The sequence below is a fragment of the Halictus rubicundus genome, chromosome 9, assembly GCF_050948215.1.
Source record: "Halictus rubicundus isolate RS-2024b chromosome 9, iyHalRubi1_principal, whole genome shotgun sequence".
Classification (NCBI taxonomy): domain Eukaryota; kingdom Metazoa; phylum Arthropoda; class Insecta; order Hymenoptera; family Halictidae; genus Halictus; species Halictus rubicundus.
The window spans coordinates 3,193,285-3,210,909 of record NC_135157.1 but is presented as its reverse complement, the minus strand read 5'-3'; the positions used below and the strand labels follow the sequence as shown (position 1 = coordinate 3,210,909).

Sequence of the window (17,625 nt, the reverse complement as noted above, 5' to 3'; positions counted from 1 at the left end):
TCCTATCCTTGTAGTATACTCATTGTCCCGTGTATACCCAGTTCCCTTGAAAGTTTTTAACGATTATTGTGGATACACTTTACGAAGCGAATTCCTAGAGACATTAAGACTTCGGATTATTTTGTAAGGAGAAACAATAACGACTGCGAGGCTGTAAAGTAAACGTTGTAAAATCAAACGTCAGAGATCATAGTTTAATAAATTGTTCCCTGTTAACGAAACGCTACACGATTCCACGACTCAGTCGATCTTAATTTCTGATCACCCGGTGGATATAGTACATGCGCAGACCTTACTGCGATGGCTCTTATCGTTATCAGAGCGTCACGTCGTATAGTAACGGGCAAACATTCTCGAATTGTACAGTCAACGGCAAAGGAGATTCTGTCAATAAATCAATCTTTAATCCTTTTGCCAATAAAACACGTGGAAAATCAATGTAAGGTTACAATAATTGGTCAATTTAACAGAACACAATCTTCTTGGCAATTAGGAATAGGAAAACTCTTTAAATCACTTTTGTTCTTGGGGAAGTTAATGTTTTTTTTTCTAACAATTGAAACTTTTGAGAAAAATCTACATTGGGTTGCAATGATTGGTAAACAATTGTTTTCATAAATTCTCAAATCATATTTTCCTTACTTTAACACATCTCTCTGGCAATCCTAAGAAAAAATTTCATGATCAGTTACAGTAATTCTAAAGTAACATGTTCCCACAGAGAAATCATAGTAAAGGTATTAGATGATTGCAAAAATTCGTGTCTGATTGTCAGTGACCTCTAGACCTTCTGCGAAGGAAAACTACGCAGTTCTTGCGAGAAAGGATCCCACAATTGTAGAAAGTAATCGCCTCACTTTCAAGTCGGAAACAGACACAATCGTCCAGTACACTAGATAGAATATAACAATAGTTGTCCCATGGTTGGTTGAGAACCACGAACAACAATCTAGCCGCTCCGAAGCGGTTACGTAACGGCCATTATAGCTCTAAATAAATGGAAAAATACTAGATTCCCCGATGCGTCGACTCAGTGTTAACGTGGTGTCGCACACGAAAATCTGGTAATGTCAAAACAAATAGAAAGTGTCACGCCGCGGGCATTATCGCCGACAGACAGCTCCGACAGGTAGATCGCTCTAATTATCCTCAGTACGCTGCCAGCTCATTAACAGCCGACAGCGGGACGCGCACTTGCCGTCAATTGATCGAGCAAACACTATTCGGATTGCTCTGTTTTGTGTCCGCAGTGTTATGCCCGCGTACTTGAAGCGTCATCGAACGTTATCGTGGCACGGTTTTTGAGTGACTCCAAGATATTCTTCGGCCCCCCTCACTAGCTAGTTGTTCGTCGGACTGTGCTGATCGGTCAGAATCGTCGTCGTTTACTGCAGCAAGGTGAGAAATGCGACAGGCGAAATTCGAGTTCGCCATAGATCGCGGCGGCACGTTTACCGACGTGTACGCCAGGTGTCCCGGCGGCAAAGTTCAAGTGATGAAACTGCTGTCTGTGGACCCTGCTAATTACCAGGACGCGCCGCGCGAAGGAATCCGCAGGATCCTCGAACAGGTAGAATGGCTCGATCATCTTTATACGTATTAGAATCAAGGACCAAACATAACAGTTATTCTAAAATTTTCTACGATAAAAATCATTAATAAAAAGTTTATTATTATTGACATTTAAAGTAATATACACAAAATATAAAGAACAAAATGATTAAAAAATGTCGATTTTCATTCTTTTTGGTTACAAATAACAGTTATTAGTGTCCAAAAAGTTGGATCCGCCTCGATAACTGTTATCGATGAAGAAAAACTGTTTCGATTGCTCAGAGCAGTTATCGATGAGAGAAGTTCATTTCGATCGCTCATGACAGTTATCAATGAGAGAAGTTCATTTCGATCACTCATAACACTTACCAATGAGAGAAGTTCATTTCGATCACTAATAACAGTTATCGAATTTCTTTTTACTTGTTCATAATAATTATTGATGAGAAAATTCGTTTCAGTTGTTTCGACAACTGTTATGAGCGACCGATATAAACCTCTCTCATTGATAACTGTTATAAGTAATCGAAATGAATTTCTCTCAACGATAACATTTGCCAACAAGAGAAAAATTTTCGGTTATTTATAATCCTCATTTGTAACCAATACGATTTTAGTCGATGAAATAGTTGTTATTCCATGACTTTTTTTCTTGATGGTTATAACAGTTATGGTCCCTGATTGGAATATTTTAGCTGTTTCTTGACAGTGGTATAGTCGAAGATCGAAAGAAACAATTTGTCTTTAACGAAATCCTCAAATAGGTAGCGTCATTGGACAGCATTTATGCAGTCAGTAAAATTTTTATATTTCTTTCCACTGAAAATTTCAGGTGTTTTTCATTGATATCGATTGACTTCGCAGTTGTTATCAAGTGGGATAGTTAGGTGTGTTTTTCTTTCCTTGATTACAGTTGATTTCTTTATCAGTATTTCTAATTGTTGCGTACAATTTTGGTTTTCACGATAATTGCTAACATAGCATCGCGAATATCAGCGAAATTACTATGTTTCTGTTGTTTTGATACAGTATTTTGTAAGTATTGTATAACGTGAGAATATTTAATTTTTAGTTATATTAAACAGTATATACTTTTAAGTTATTTCATTTTTCTTCAAGATGCCACGAAGTGAAGTATTATATAAAGAGGAGCAGATTAAGATAATGGCTTATAAAGATACAGGACTCAGGACTTTCTAATAGAGAAATTGTCTTAAATTAAGCATGTCCCACCGTGTAGTCAATAATTTTGTTAACTTAGGTGATTTGTATGGTAAAAATCATCCGAAAGACAGAAAGGAATGACATGAAAATTGTAACAGTAAGACAAATGCTAGCGAAATTCGATCTTCCGGTATCTAAAAGGCATTTTCAACAAATTTTACGAAAAAGTAGTACTTTTGTTTATATTCACCAGAGAAATAGAAACGAGTTTCGGATTGTGAATTATCTACATAAATAAATAATGAAATAAAAATAAATAAAAAAATAAAAATCTATTAAGAATAAATAATGTATTTCGAATATCAATTTAACATTTTATATACTTCAGTATTTGTTACAATGATTGAAAACTGTTTTAATATTGACGAACGGAATATATGTTCCTGTTCTCCTGACACGTAAATTGACAATTTTCAAATGTTTTATTATTTTTAACAAAATATTGCATTCTACAGTTAAATCTTTTTCCTCGATCATATCTAAACTGCGAATTTTGTACGTTCATAACAAAAATAGGTAGGGGAATTACAAAACAGTAAACACTTTCGAAGAATTTAAGAATGCTCTCGTATTATTTTCAATTCGTGAAAATTATTAAGAGGTACAATGAAATGTTATTTAACTCCCTTTTCTTACAATTGACGTAGAAAAATGTCATTTTTCATAAAGCTCGGCAGTCTATTTATATCTATTCCAATAGTATTTACAAATGGTTATATTTTGACTAACTGGCGTTTGAAATTTCTTACATTCAACATCAAGCAAGTAATTAGCCACGAGTAAAATGAAAAATTTATGAAACCTTTAATACAATTCGCTTTTTATCGTATTTGACTATACACTTTCACGTCATAAGTAAATACAAAAATTAATATTCTACATGCCTGAATTTTAGGAGACTGGACAGAAGATCGACGGAGAGATTGATACTTCGTTAATATCATGGATCCGAATGGGAACTACCGTTGCGACAAACGCGTTGTTGGAGAGAAAAGGCGCAAATATGGCCGTTTTGATAAACGAAGGATTCCGAGATCTTCTTTTTATTGGAAACCAAGCACGACCAAATATATTTGATCTGGTTAGTATTGCCCATTACAGACATTTCGTTAGATTATTTCTTCCCATTCAATTTTCTATGGTTTAGGAAATACTTGTCTACAGATCTTTCAGTTTTATAAAAATCGATTTCACTGTGTATTATTACTAGGTTTGTCGAATTGTTGAATAGCTGTGGGCGTTACCTCATTTTGACTTATATAGCACAGAGACGTCTTTAAGATGACTGTTGGTGGACATTCAGACGTCTTAAAGACGACTCTAATGTCTTCCGAACGGCTTCCGAACGTCTCTTGTACGTCTTGTGTTACAAAACGTTAACGTTAACGTGCATAAATGTTAATTAAAATAAAAGCAAATGTGCATATGAAATGAGTCGTGCAAAAAGGGAGAGAAAACACAACTTACGAGAGAAACGAGTTTAAAGTAAAGCAATAAATAGAAAGACCAAATGTGGAATTGACATGAAAAGCGAATGGAGGAAATTATTCCCAAAGCATGCTTATCGTTTTTAATTAATTTCTTTATTACTATTTATTATAAAATTAAACATTAAAATTTTTTACTAATCCGTTTGTTGTGGTCGGCCGCCACATTTGTATCGACGCATCGTCATTCTTGCGACTTCCAGGCACTTTAGCTTCTTCTGCACTTTAGGCACTTTAGCCTACAGCAACACTTCGAGCAGCAACCAGAAAAACTTAGGACGTAAGACTTTCAGACCTAAAATGGACGTAGCAAAGAATCGAGTTGTTAGTAAAAATAATTACATATTGAAACTGAAAGTGGAGAATACAAAATGAAACTATTGACTGATATAATAGTGATCTGGTATTAATAAACATTATCGCTGAAAAAGAAACGAACTGATTGAAGAATTAATTTCCAAACCCAATTAATGTCCGATAAAATTGATACATTCCAAAGAAAAAAAAAAAACAATCTAATTGAAAGACTCACAAACTGAGCTAAATGACTCATAAGCTGAAGAACAATGTTTGTTTATTTTGTTTTGTTTTCAGAAAGTGGTCACACCGGAAGTCCTCTACAAGAAGGTCGTAGAAGTGAGAAGCAGAGTGATTCCCGCCTTGCCCGGCAGATGTTGTTTGGATAATAAACAGTGGCGAAGAGTGAAGGGTTCTACAGGCGAGGATTTGTTCGTAACGCAAGAACTTGACGAGGAGAGGTTGAGGAAGGACCTGGAAGAGTTACGACGTTCTGGGATCGAGAGTTTGGCCGTGGTCCTGGCGCATAGTTACATGTCAGCTGATAACAATCCATCATTATAGATTAGTACCAGTTGATTTGTTCTGCAACTCGCTGTTATCTCCGCTTTTGTCAGGTTTGCTGAGCACGAAGTTAGAGTTGGCGAACTGGCGAAGGAAGCTGGCTTCCCTCAGGTGTCCCTTTCTCATGAAGTCATGCCCATGACGAGAATCGTTCCCAGAGGCTTCACTGCTTGTGCTGACGCTTATTTGACGCCACATATCCAGCACTATTTAGAGGTATTGTTCATAGTTTGCTATTTTTGCTTGAAACGACAAAGAGGACATTTTATTTTAGTTCTTGGAGGGTTTGCTAGGACTTGAAATTGTTGGTGCATTTTTGTCGAACTCTTCGAAGACTTCCTACAATTTCTAGGATAATTTAAACTGATTTTATTGGACTTAACACTAGCATCGACTAATCAATGATCCTAGGCATCACCGTCAACGAAGTTATCACAAACTTTCGACTTCTAGGAGTTAAACCAACAATCAAGCTTAGAATATGTTTCATCTTCCAAACATACGTTTGGGAACGTATGTAAATGTAGGATGAACTTTGTTTGATCAATAGATTGTATATATTCATGCAAAATCATAAAGGTAGCTTAATCTATGGATACCGGAGTCAAATAAAAATTAATCCAATCGATCAAGCGTTCCATCGAATTTTAAATACAATAAACATTCCGATTTTACTAAATTCGTAGTCTACTTATCAACATGGAGTCTTGAGTTCTTTACAATATAACCAGTGCCTTTGTTTCAGGGCTTCTCCTCCGGATTCAAGGATAAATTGAAAGGCGTGAACGTCCTGTTCATGCAGAGCGACGGTGGACTGACACCGATGAATTCGTGAGTCATTTTTACAATACGCTGACTAACAAATTATACAATAATGTCTCTTACAAACATATTTCTGTCATTTTCCGATTAAAATAAGACGAAACGAACATAAATTATAGCATTTTAATTATTTTTAGATTTAACGGATCCCGAGCTATACTTTCCGGTCCAGCTGGCGGAGTAGTTGGCTACGCGATGACCACCTACGGCAAGGAAACTAATTTACCAGTGATTGGTTTCGATATGGGTGGAACTTCGACGGACGTGAGTCGTTATGGAGGCAGCTACGAACACGTATACGAAAGCACTACTGCCGGTGTGACGATTCAAGCTGCGCAGGTACCATTTTGTCGTCTTGTTACGACGATTTTAAATTAGCACCGATTTTGTGTCCTCACGAATGATAAGATTATGTACAGTTAGCGGACAAGATACAGAAAACCCGCCAAATTCTTTTTGGGCGGGCACAAACGCCTTTTTTCGCAATTTGAAATGGTCTTCTCGTACGAACCAAGAACATGAATGTTGCAAAAAAGGCTGAAATTAATTACAAGTCTAGATTTCATCAGTAGCAAGAAACAAAAATTTGACCAACAATTGTTTTTTTTTCGTAATTATTTTAATTGAGCATGGTGCCTGAGTCAATTCTGATCCAGAGTATCAAAGTCGTTATTCAATTACTCAATTTTCAACATCATCAATTGTGTAGTTGTTAAAAATGGTCCGCTGTCGAAGGATTAATAAGTTGAAAATACTTTCGAATTCTTCTGACATTTTCGTTCTGTCGTAAGTGCGCAAACTCCACAATCTACATTTTATCCCCTAACTGTGCTCTTACAAAATGAATCTACAGTTGGTGAGAACGTTTATCGGTCTAGTAGCAAAAATAGAGAAGCTTGAATCAGTCGTTGTCTGAGACAAGCAATTTCTATCATCTCAAACTTCACGGAATTCGGTTAAAGTTGGACGTGAACACAGTCGCGGCAGGAGGTGGATCGATGCTTTTCTTCAGGTCGGGACTCTTCGAGGTTGGACCTAGAAGCGCAGGAGCCCATCCTGGCCCAGCATGCTACAAGAAGAATGGTCCTTTGGCTGTGACTGATGCGAATCTAGCTTTGGGAAGGCTACTACCCGAGTACTTCCCGAAAATATTCGGCCCGAACGAAAATGAACCGCTGGACAAGTCACGGACTATGGAGGCGTTTGAGACACTTACTGATCAAGTATGTGGATGATTGTTACCTTGGACTGACAGAATTTGGGAACAGGATATTTATAAATAGCTGCAACGAGTCGATTAATCCCTTGCCTTAGAATTTCTATCGTGACTACACTCGTCGAGGATACCTCCCTTCTCGAAACTACTGCACTGTTATTACTAATGTTTATGACTGATGAACTGTTCATTACTAATGAACTGTACATCTTCATACAAAATACAATATTTCTTTGCAAGTAGAAACTTCTTTCGTAAACAGTTTTCAGAAATTCTTAAATCATTCTCTTGGTTTAAATACTTATTACATTTTATCATAAATGCATAAAATCCGCAGATCAGTTATGACTATTAACACTTTATCTACCGGAATCGCAAGAAAAAAAGAAAGAGAGAAAGAAAAACAGCATAACAATCATCTTTTACATTATATGTAATCCCAAAAGAAATTATTAGATGATACTGAGGGTGACTTCTTGGTTCACAATTGAACTTGTTGTTGCTACTGAAGGATCTATTAAGAAGTTTGAACTTTTAAAAATTATGAAATAATCGCCGCTAGGTAATGTGTCAACTCCTTGCCCTAAACTTGATTATCTTTACCCTCCCATCATAAAGTAACACACATAATAGCAGCCTAACCATTTTACATTGATTTCGAAGTAACATAAATTACTTTATTTTCTATCGACATGTATTTAAAGCGTCAGACGAGATGAAATGTTTCAATCAGAAACCTTAGAAATGAATTGCAAGGCGAGGGGATAGACAGCGATTTATAAAAGACTTTTTCTATTGCGCCAAATATGAAAGTTTGTTATATGGAAGACTGCTAAGAAATTGTTAAGAGAACAGTGCATTTCGCTCTGGTTTATAGATAAACGAATTTCTAGCGAAAGAAGGCCAGAGCTCGAAGAAGAAGATGACGGTCGAGGAAGTGGCGATGGGTTTCGTCAGGGTAGCGAATGAAACGATGTGTAGACCAATTAGAGCTCTAACACAGGTGTGTTAAAGTATGCCGTTATAAGGAACATTTGCAAAATGGTTTTATTACGTTGTACTATTTATAGGCAAAGGGATACGACACTTCGCGCCATGTTTTAGCATGTTTCGGAGGTGCTGGAGGACAACATGCCTGTGCTATAGCACGTTCGCTTGGTATGGGCACAGTTTTCGTTCACAAATACGCAGGGATTTTGTCTGCTTACGGAATGGCGTTAGCTGACGTGGTAGAAGAGGCACAAGAACCCAGCGCTGAAGTTTATGAATATGGTATGCTTCAAACAATTCCGCAAACACTCCTCTCAGTTCTTCTTATAGACTTATACTTATAGATTGAATCCATTCAGATATCGTACAATTTTTATGGTAACACGTACAATAAAGTCTTGATCTAAGTCCAATCCTCGGGTCCGTGCTATGACATAGATCGTGTAGGGCTAAACCACTGAATACAGTTCAAATTGTATCGTGTTTAATGTCATTTTAATTAGAAAAATGCCACAAATAAGCTGGCGAAAATCCCATAAAAACATAATGAAAAATAAAGAAGTTTTGTAATTGGATTAGTAGTGGTTCACACCGATATACCCGACCCTTGTACACTTTGCATGTTTCTTGGCTCCTCGCGGGGTATGTCCCCCAATGGAGGGGATAGGCGAACTGACTAAGATCGTGTAGCTCCGTTCGGCTTAGATCAAGACTTTACTGTACTCGAATAAAGTAGTTTACCAAAAAATTACTCAAGAAAATATTTTGACTCATCCAGCGGCTTTAGTGTTACAATTTTTCATATTAAGTATAATGACGATACAACTTATTTTCTTTGAACTTAGAATCCTTTGCTCGTCTGGATCAGCGATTAGACGCTCTAGAAAGGAAAGTTCGAGCAAAACTATCGAAGCAAGGGTTCGCCGAGTCGCACATAATCACTCAAGCATTTTTGCATCTGCGTTATCAGGGGACAGATTGTTCGCTAATGTGCACGCCGAGCCAAAGCAGCAGCGTTGAGTACATGAGACACGGTGATTTCCTTACAACTTTCTTGGAAAGGTAACGTTTTCCATGTTAAAAATGTGTTGATGATATTGAAGACTGATGATTCTGCTTGATGAAGGTATCAGACGGAATTTGGTTTCACTATGCCGAATCGGAAGATTTTGGTGAGCGACGTGAGAGTGAGGGGCGTAGGGAAAACTGACGTAGACGAAGATCCTGAGCTGTCATCGTCTGAAGATCCTCCAAACATAGAAAAAGCAAGTGACAATGCACAAAAGAAAAAAAAAAATAAAACTAGTAGGTGGCACTGTGAATTTCCAATAAGATACAGGATCTTCTATGTACAATTTCTGTTGTGTTAACTATTAATTATTCTACTAATAATCAGAACTTGAAGAATTATTCAATATGTATTTTCTTTGAAATTCACGGAAGTTTCGATTTTAATCAAGCGCGACCTTCAACTTTTACAAAATTCGCATGATTTTAGGAGGAATTTCTAAGTCGACCTTAGAATGTTATATAGGGTAATTCCGGGAAAGACGCACCACATTTTGTTTTCTGTTTGATAAAAAGTTTACTGAAAATAATTGAAAAAATAGGCAGGCGTTCAATTGTTTATTTCAATCTCTTTAAGAAAACATAACGTAAAATGAGTAAAACTTTCATATTAATATATTAATGTGCTGTTTAACAATGTTCGAAAAAGTGCATCTCTCCCTACGGCCTGGGGTAGATGCACTCCTCATTGTATTCTTCTTTTCTCTACCACATATTACACAAAGGAGAATACATAGTACATGTTTCATGGAGTCATTTGAGGCATTCTAAACAAGAAATCCAATCTACTTTAGATGAGGTTGAATAATAATCTTCTAAACATTCAATACAATAATTATTAGAATCTACTAGCCAGTTGTTTTTGTCAAAAATGAAGCATCTCCTTTTTAATTACCTAATTACAGTGCAATAAATATAAATTAATTGATTTTAATTCATTAAAGTCTAAGATGTTAACAAATGGTGTGGTAAAAAACAAGTCTTAGGGTTAATTTATCGTTTTTTAATTAATTAAAAAAAAGTGCTTCATATTTTATAAAAACGACTGCCTAGTACATTTACATACATTAATGGTGCGTCTCTCCCCAAATTGAGGGAGAGTCGCACCTATAAAAAAACAAGAACCAGTATAAAAAATTTGGTCAAAACACGATGAAAAATCGTAAAAGAATCGATAAAGAATCGTAAAATCGTAAATTGTCACTATTTAAGTCGATACTGATAGTTAAAACCACACCATAAGAAGGTAATAACATTTGTACTCACCAAAAAAAAAAAAAATATTACAAACATATTAAACTACAAAACCTACAAAAATATTTCATCAGAAGTTTGGAGCACTAAGAAGTTTTTATACTTCTGTTACACGAAAATAATATAATACACGTGTTCTTCGTTTTGAGATTATTTACAAATGTTAAAATGTTATAATTGATAACAGAAAAACAGTTGAGAATCGTGCAGTATAGCCACAATAAAAACTGGTGCATCTCACCCTATGGTGCGTCTCTCCCGGAATTACCTTAATATAACAGAGATAGTTAGATTATATTTGTTTTGTAAAAGTTGAGTTAAAATCACGAAGAAATTACGGATGGAACTAGGATAATTTCGTGGACTGTGCGTGAGCTTCATAAAAATCGAAGAAGCCACTTGGATAACACAAAATCTCTTTCCAGACAACCATGGTCTACTTCGAGAATGGCTACTTGGAGACGAGGGTGTACCAATTAGCGTCGTTGTCGCCTGGCCACAAGATTCTTGGACCAGCAATCGTAATGGACAGCCTGAGTACTCTTCTGATCGAGCCCGATTGCACAGCGTCGATCACTTCTTGCGGCGATGTCAAGATTACGATCGGTCAAGGCCTGAAGACGGAGGTCACGACCGAGTTGGATGCTATACAGCTCAGCATTTTCTCCCATCGATTCATGAGTATCGCCGAGCAGATGGGCAGGTAGACCGATCGATAAGATGCATTTTAAGAAGAGAGCTTCTGATCTACTAAAGAGTCTCATAAATTGGCTTCCCGAAGGATCCTCCAGAGGACCTCGATCTCGACGAACATAAAGGAACGGCTGGACTTCTCCTGTGCCGTTTTCGGACCGGATGGGGGGCTGGTTTCCAATGCACCCCATATACCGGTGCATCTGGGCGCCATGCAGGAGACGGTGCAGTATCAAATGAGAATCTTCAAGGGCCAGTTCTCGAGGGGAGACGTCATACTCGCGAATCATCCCTCAGCGGGTGGATCGCATCTTCCGGATCTCACTGTCATCACTCCAGTATTTTACAAGTACTTGTTTCTCTTCGTTTTTGAAAAACACGAATATGATTGAAACCGTTTTATTGAGCAACAGAAACATGTTACCCTATAAAGAAACAGAATACATGAAAAGAAATAGATTTATTCGGTACTGAATTTATTAATTGAAACAGTTAACGGATCATGTTATCACAATCGTACGTCAATATCTTGTATTAATATTTTGTATCAATATTTTATACAATATCTTATATCACAATATTCAAATGTTCCAGTCGCCATTTTCTTAGTCATTTTTTTTTATTTTGTCATTTCTTTTAGAAATAAATAATTTAGTGGTCATTTTTAGAGAAGATTTAATTGGGTGGCAACTTAAGCAATTCACTAAATGTAACAATGGTTTGAAATTGCATGTAATAATGTACAGGGAGGTAGAGAAACCGGTGTTCTTCGTGGCTAGCAGAGGTCACCATGCCGACATCGGAGGAATTACGCCAGGCTCCATGCCGCCACATTCAACTACTTTACTTCAAGTATGATCTTATTACTCTCTGTAAATCTTTGGTAAAATTCATTGTTCCGCGAAGTTCAATTTTAATGTTCCCGTTAGGGTATACAGTCTCAAAATGCTTTCGATAATAAGAGGATTTGTTTGACAGGAAGGAGCTGCTTTCAAGAGCTTCCTGCTGGTGTACAAGGGTGTGCTCCGCGAGAAAGAACTGACGGAAGAGCTAATGGCTCCTGGAAAGATTCCAGGAAGTTCTGGGACCAGGAATCTATCCGACAATCTGAGCGATTTGAAAGCGCAGATCGCGGCCAATCACAAGGTGATTAACTGGCAACAAACTTATCACTGGACTGCGAATTTTACGCATTTCTGTAAAAATCAGTAGGTGCAATTTAAAGCAGGAGACAGATTAAAAAAACTTAGTGCTCAGCTCATCAAAATTATTTAAGGAAGAAAGAAATTTCTGTTTGGTTTCTCTTCATCGTAATCGATGCAAACAATTTTTATGCAAAATGAAACTTCAACTTGAACTATAACAAACTGGAATAGAAATCAATTTTCTTTCTGAATATGTTTAAATCGGTTGAAAACAGTAGTATTTTTAAATCCTAATGTTTTCATTGTTTTCAATTACACCTACTCATTTCTGTCATAAATGCATAAATCTGCAGTCTACTAATTATTTTTTTACGTTTAATAAATTTTTATAAATCAAGGGCTCGCTACTGGTCAACGAATTGATCGATATCTACGGTCTAGACGTCGTGCAAGCTTACATGGGTCACATTCAACAAAATGCGGAAACGGCAGTGAGAGACATGCTGAAATCAGTTGGAAAAAAGTTGCTCGCAGAAACCGGAAGTACCGTCGCAACAGCAGTGGATTATATGGACGATGGAAGCGCGATTAAATTCGCTCTTGATATCGATATCCAGAGAGGCGAAGCTGTTTGCGATTTCACGTGGGTTTTCATGGATGTTAATTAACAGTTTTGATCGAAATATTTCGTTTTTAATGAGAAATCACGTTCACAGTGGCACGGGGTACGAAGTCTGGGGAAATTGCAATGCACCTCGCGCGATTACTTTGTCGGCGTTGATTTATTGTCTGCGGTGCATTGTGGGCCGAGACGTTCCGCTGAACCAGGTATTAATGCGCAATTATTCTTGATTATAATAGTTCATATATCTTGCAGTTGACATAAGTATTAATCCAAAAAAATTACATTGCACCTCCTTTAAAACTATATCTATGCGAAAATTTTTCTGAAACTACTGTTTCCAATGTCAGTTGTGACATTGTCATAGTCGTCGTTTTAGTTTTTCTGTTAATCAAGAGAATGTTGCTAGAGTTATTACCAAGCTGCAGATTTTATGCATTTATTATAAAATTGAATAGTTGAGAGAAAGAAATTTTTATTTAGCTTCCTTATATTGTAATTGATGCGCAAAATTTTGATTTTACATGAAGAGACATGGTCTAGATATCATCGACATCGTGGATGCCATTTTTTCGTTCCATCATTTCTAAAAATTATTTAATCAAATTTTCAAGGATTGTTGTTAAGACTATATGCTTTCCGATGGTTCTAACAAGTTTTTGAAAGCGAGTAAACTTATTTTCAGGGTTGTTTGAAGCCAGTGCAGGTAATTATTCCGAAAGGCTCCCTGCTGGACCCGTCGGAAGAAGCCGCAGTCGTTGGTGGTAACGTTCTGACGTCACAACGTGTCGTGGATGTAATTCTACAAGCATTTGGGTCCTGTGCGGCATCACAGGGTTGCATGAACAATATTACATTGGGCACAGAGGAATGGGGATATTATGAAACCGTTGCTGGAGGCAGCGGAGCTGTAAGACGTTTTCTTTTCTAGAAGAATCATTTATCTCTCAGCCTCCTGGCGATGAAAAAAGATTCGATTTACAGGTTTTTCCTACCAATCACACATTCTCTTGCATCTACACGTACCTATTACGTCTAATATTGTATACAGTTTTTCACTTTCTATAATTGTAAAGGGACCAACGTGGGATGGTAGAGGAGGAGTTCACACTCATATGACCAACACTAGGATCACCGATCCAGAAATACTGGAGCTTCGCTACCCTGTCATTCTCAATAAGTTTTCTCTGCGTCCCGGAAGTGGAGGTGATGGCGCCCATCGTGGTGGCGATGGCGTTGTTCGAGAAATGACGTTTAGGTAATTAACAGGCTCATTATCATTCCGGTTTTGTACCGTTCAACTGAGTGACTTATGAACACGCACGAAGATGTAAGGGAAAACAAGAAAAATAGGGATAACAAAAATTCGGCCACGATCAACAAAAATACAATATAGTTGAAACCAATATGGATACTATGACAAATTAACTCGTCATCTTCAGTTAAAAGGCTAATAACATATATGATTATAATATTTTATTAAATGAAACGTAGCTCATTCATAGATTACGATAAAAATTCAACGAAGAAAAGTTATAGATTTTCTAAACGTGGTGATTCACGTAAATGTGACATACCATATTTTCTGTTGAGTTCAAATTAGAAGAATATGTTAAAGAAATAGGACGAATGGTTAGAAGCAGACTACATAGTTTATACCAATATGGACACTATGACTCAATTAAGTGAAAGATTTATTCGTTGAATTAAGGAGAAATTGAATAGTTTCTAAAAGGTGGTGCTCGAACGACAAATTAACTCATCCTCAAAGGCGAAGACCTTTGATCAATAGTTTCAATAAATTATTTGTAATGAATTTTCGTTCGTAGGACACCGTTGACGCTCTCAGTGCTAACAGAAAGAAGGGTGCACAGTCCTCCTGGTTTAGCTGGAGGATCACCGGGCGAGCGCGGGAGGAACACACTTCACAGAGCTGACGGCAGAAAGATCAACCTGGGCCCGAAGACTGCGGTGACAGTTCGTCCAGGGGTAGGCAGCGCGAACATAATTTTTCCGAACGGTCGTCTACGATTTGCCGACGCTAGGATATGAATTCTATCAAAGTTTACGCGACACTGTAAAATCGTGCGATAAAATGACAAAAAATAAACTTCGAAACGCAACGATTTCCAGCGGCCGTCGGAGAAGACTGTTCGCGTTTTACGCGTCCGGTCGTAAAGATTTTATCTCGACGAGCTACGACCCGCTTGTTTGCAACTCGTTTGCGCGGCGTACTCTCCCGCCAACTCGAATGATTCGCGATATTATGACACAGTTATCGATGCATCGAGATCGCGACAAAGTTCTCCATTCCGTCACGAATGTTCTTTAGAGGACGACCGATGTAAGTTTGCAAGTTAACTGTAGCATTAACTCTGTAATGGCAGCTAGCCTGAAGCCCTTCGTCAGCGACAATTTCTGCACACTGATTTTTCCTATTGCAAACTAATTGCGAACACGTTTCTTTTACTTGTTACGGGAGCCAATTATTTGACCCAATTTGTAAAGAATAGTCAAAAATAGCTAAAATAGTTCAAAAATTTGACCCCCCTTTTACTGTCCTGTTAGGAAGTAAAAATATTGTGTGGCTTCAATAAATTCCGAGACAATGCATATGCGTACCGTACATGCTTGCAGCAGTTATCCTAACTAGTAAATTATTCAGCGTTGTTATTCTTTAAGACGATTTCTGTTTGCAGGACACGTTTATTCTGGAAAGTCCTGGCGGTGGTGGTTATGGTTCACCCGGCGCAGAGGTTTCATTAATAAAAGAGAGCATTCAAGAATTCATCGAGCGAGGAAGCGTATTTGAGTACCGGAAAGCACAAGAGTCTGTTTAGATGATGTTTTATGATATGCACGGTGTCTTTTAGCGGCCGAATGTTGTCAGTGTATTCTGTCAAACCAAACGAGAATCAATGTTACGTAAACAACGGGTTTTTAACCTTTTGCGGACGAGAATTTTTAAAAATACTGAGATTATTATCCTCACACAGATAAATAGTCTACGAAAGGCTTGAAAACTATTCATTTGTAGTTTTAAGAATTGGATGCATTAGTAAAAATGACATTTAAAAATTCCTTCTGCTTTTTAACCGTCATCGAATTTATTTAGATTTTCTACAATTTTTATTATCACAGATGCTTTACTAAAGATACATATTCCACCATATTCCATGAATTCATGTATAAACATAAACATAAACTATAAAGTTTCGGTAACAGTCGAATAAAGAGCCAGTCATTTCGTGAACCAGTTGTTTACGTAACATTTTATTTTTATTTCGACCTCTGAATGTGCTGATAACTATTGATCATTAACACTAAACCCACCGAGCCCTAAAACTGACTGGCATGCGTTGTCTTATGAAACGACACGAATGAGTAATACGCGCTTGAATAAAAAATGTTTAGTGAATCATTTCGCGAAAAGATGTCTATAATTTGAATAATCGTAAAATAAGATACACAAAGTCGGTCATATGACTGTTTAGGTAGGTTTAATACTGAAACCTGGGACGTCCTGTATTTTTGATGATTTCAAATGAGATTTACACGAAAGTGCAATGTTTAAATTTGTTTTGTTTGTTTTCAATAAATACATTTATGATTGTTTAATAGAGTTTCTCTATCACGTTCCCCGAATTTCCGGAGCACTCGAAGCTCACTTCCGACATCTCCCACGTATTTCACGATGTCTTAATAAATTGATGCTCTATTAGAATCAAATTTACCAAAACTGACATCGATTTACCTGGAAGGCTTCATTCAGCGGGGACTCGCGATGGCGTCCGTTCCATTTCCGATCACAGTAATTGCTGACCGAAATATCGTCATTCCATGCACACGTACATCTCGAAACTTCCGATTGCATTCGCATTTGCGAAGCAGTTCGAAACGCTTCTTTAAATCCATATATCGTGCCGCGCTGTTTTTGCTTCTATTCAGCATTTGATCGATTCTTATTTTCTCTATTTGCTGTTTGCTCTGGCTGAAAAAGAGCGGAGATTGGTCCATTTCCATTTCTATTAATATTGGGTTGGCTTTAAAGTCTTCGGTATATTTGAAGATTTAGAAGCAACTTTTACTCTGTTAAATGGAAATATGTAAAATGCAGGTATTGCCGCTTTTATTTGAAAATGTAATCCATTTCTTTGTCTAATCAATATGTTCTTGCATATAATATCATTATTATGCCGAAAAGGTCATATTTTATGATCTAATAATAATTATTTATTAAACAATAATGTATTGAAGCATAGAAAGGTAATCAACAAAACGTATGCAAAGCATATACAAAAATATACAATTTGTATGCAAAGAAATAAGAGAGGGTAGAAAATAAGAAAACCCGAAAAAGGAAAAATGAGTATGTAAATATGCAAATACGCATACAATTAATTAAGACATATTAATTAACTACATTTCGTTGCAGTTATAGAATCGTGGATACGTCGGCCCAACAAAGATAATTAAAAATGATGTAAAGCGATCTACATTTTATGCGGGCCGGAGCGAATTACATTACCGGCCGAAAATATGAGATCAGAGTTTATGATTTATGGAGGAAGATAATAGTCTGTAGTTACGCGAATTATTTCGGTTCCATTTTGATGTACGAGGTTCATTAAAATTTTGCAGGGTAATAACTTGTAGTACCCAGAGCACAATGTTATTCTCTTTTCATTT

General features: G+C 37.0%; 1 protein-coding gene across 1 annotated transcript; it reads left to right on the top strand.

Moving 5' to 3' along the window:
• Positions 1-919: 919 nt before the first annotated feature.
• Positions 920-16,554, top strand: LOC143357154 (5-oxoprolinase). Its single transcript, XM_076793431.1, has 21 exons — positions 920-1,570; positions 3,674-3,859; positions 4,860-5,098; positions 5,180-5,342; positions 5,872-5,957; positions 6,086-6,287; positions 6,911-7,171; positions 8,042-8,167; positions 8,235-8,436; positions 9,000-9,216; positions 9,281-9,419; positions 10,902-11,179; positions 11,258-11,518; positions 11,916-12,021; positions 12,148-12,315; positions 12,713-12,957; positions 13,031-13,142; positions 13,622-13,846; positions 14,013-14,194; positions 14,766-14,925; positions 15,636-16,554. Exons 1-21 carry the CDS (start codon positions 1,406-1,408, stop codon positions 15,774-15,776), a joined length of 3,864 nt encoding a protein of 1,287 aa, XP_076649546.1. The 5' UTR covers positions 920-1,405; the 3' UTR covers positions 15,777-16,554.
• Positions 16,555-17,625: the final 1,071 nt, after the last annotated feature.

What these genes read in the sequence shown, in the direction of transcription:
- LOC143357154 (XM_076793431.1), top strand. Translation starts at nt 1,406, where the DNA reads ATGCGACAGGCGAAATTCGAGTTCGCCATAGATCGCGGCGGCACGTTT. An exon ending in GTCCTGGCGCATAGTTACAT is followed by an intron (nt 5,099 to 5,179) that starts GTCAGCTGATAA and finishes CGCTTTTGTCAG; the next exon opens with GTTTGCTGAGCACGAAGTTA. An exon ending in ATTCAACTACTTTACTTCAA is followed by an intron (nt 12,022 to 12,147) that starts GTATGATCTTAT and finishes TTTGTTTGACAG; the next exon opens with GAAGGAGCTGCTTTCAAGAG.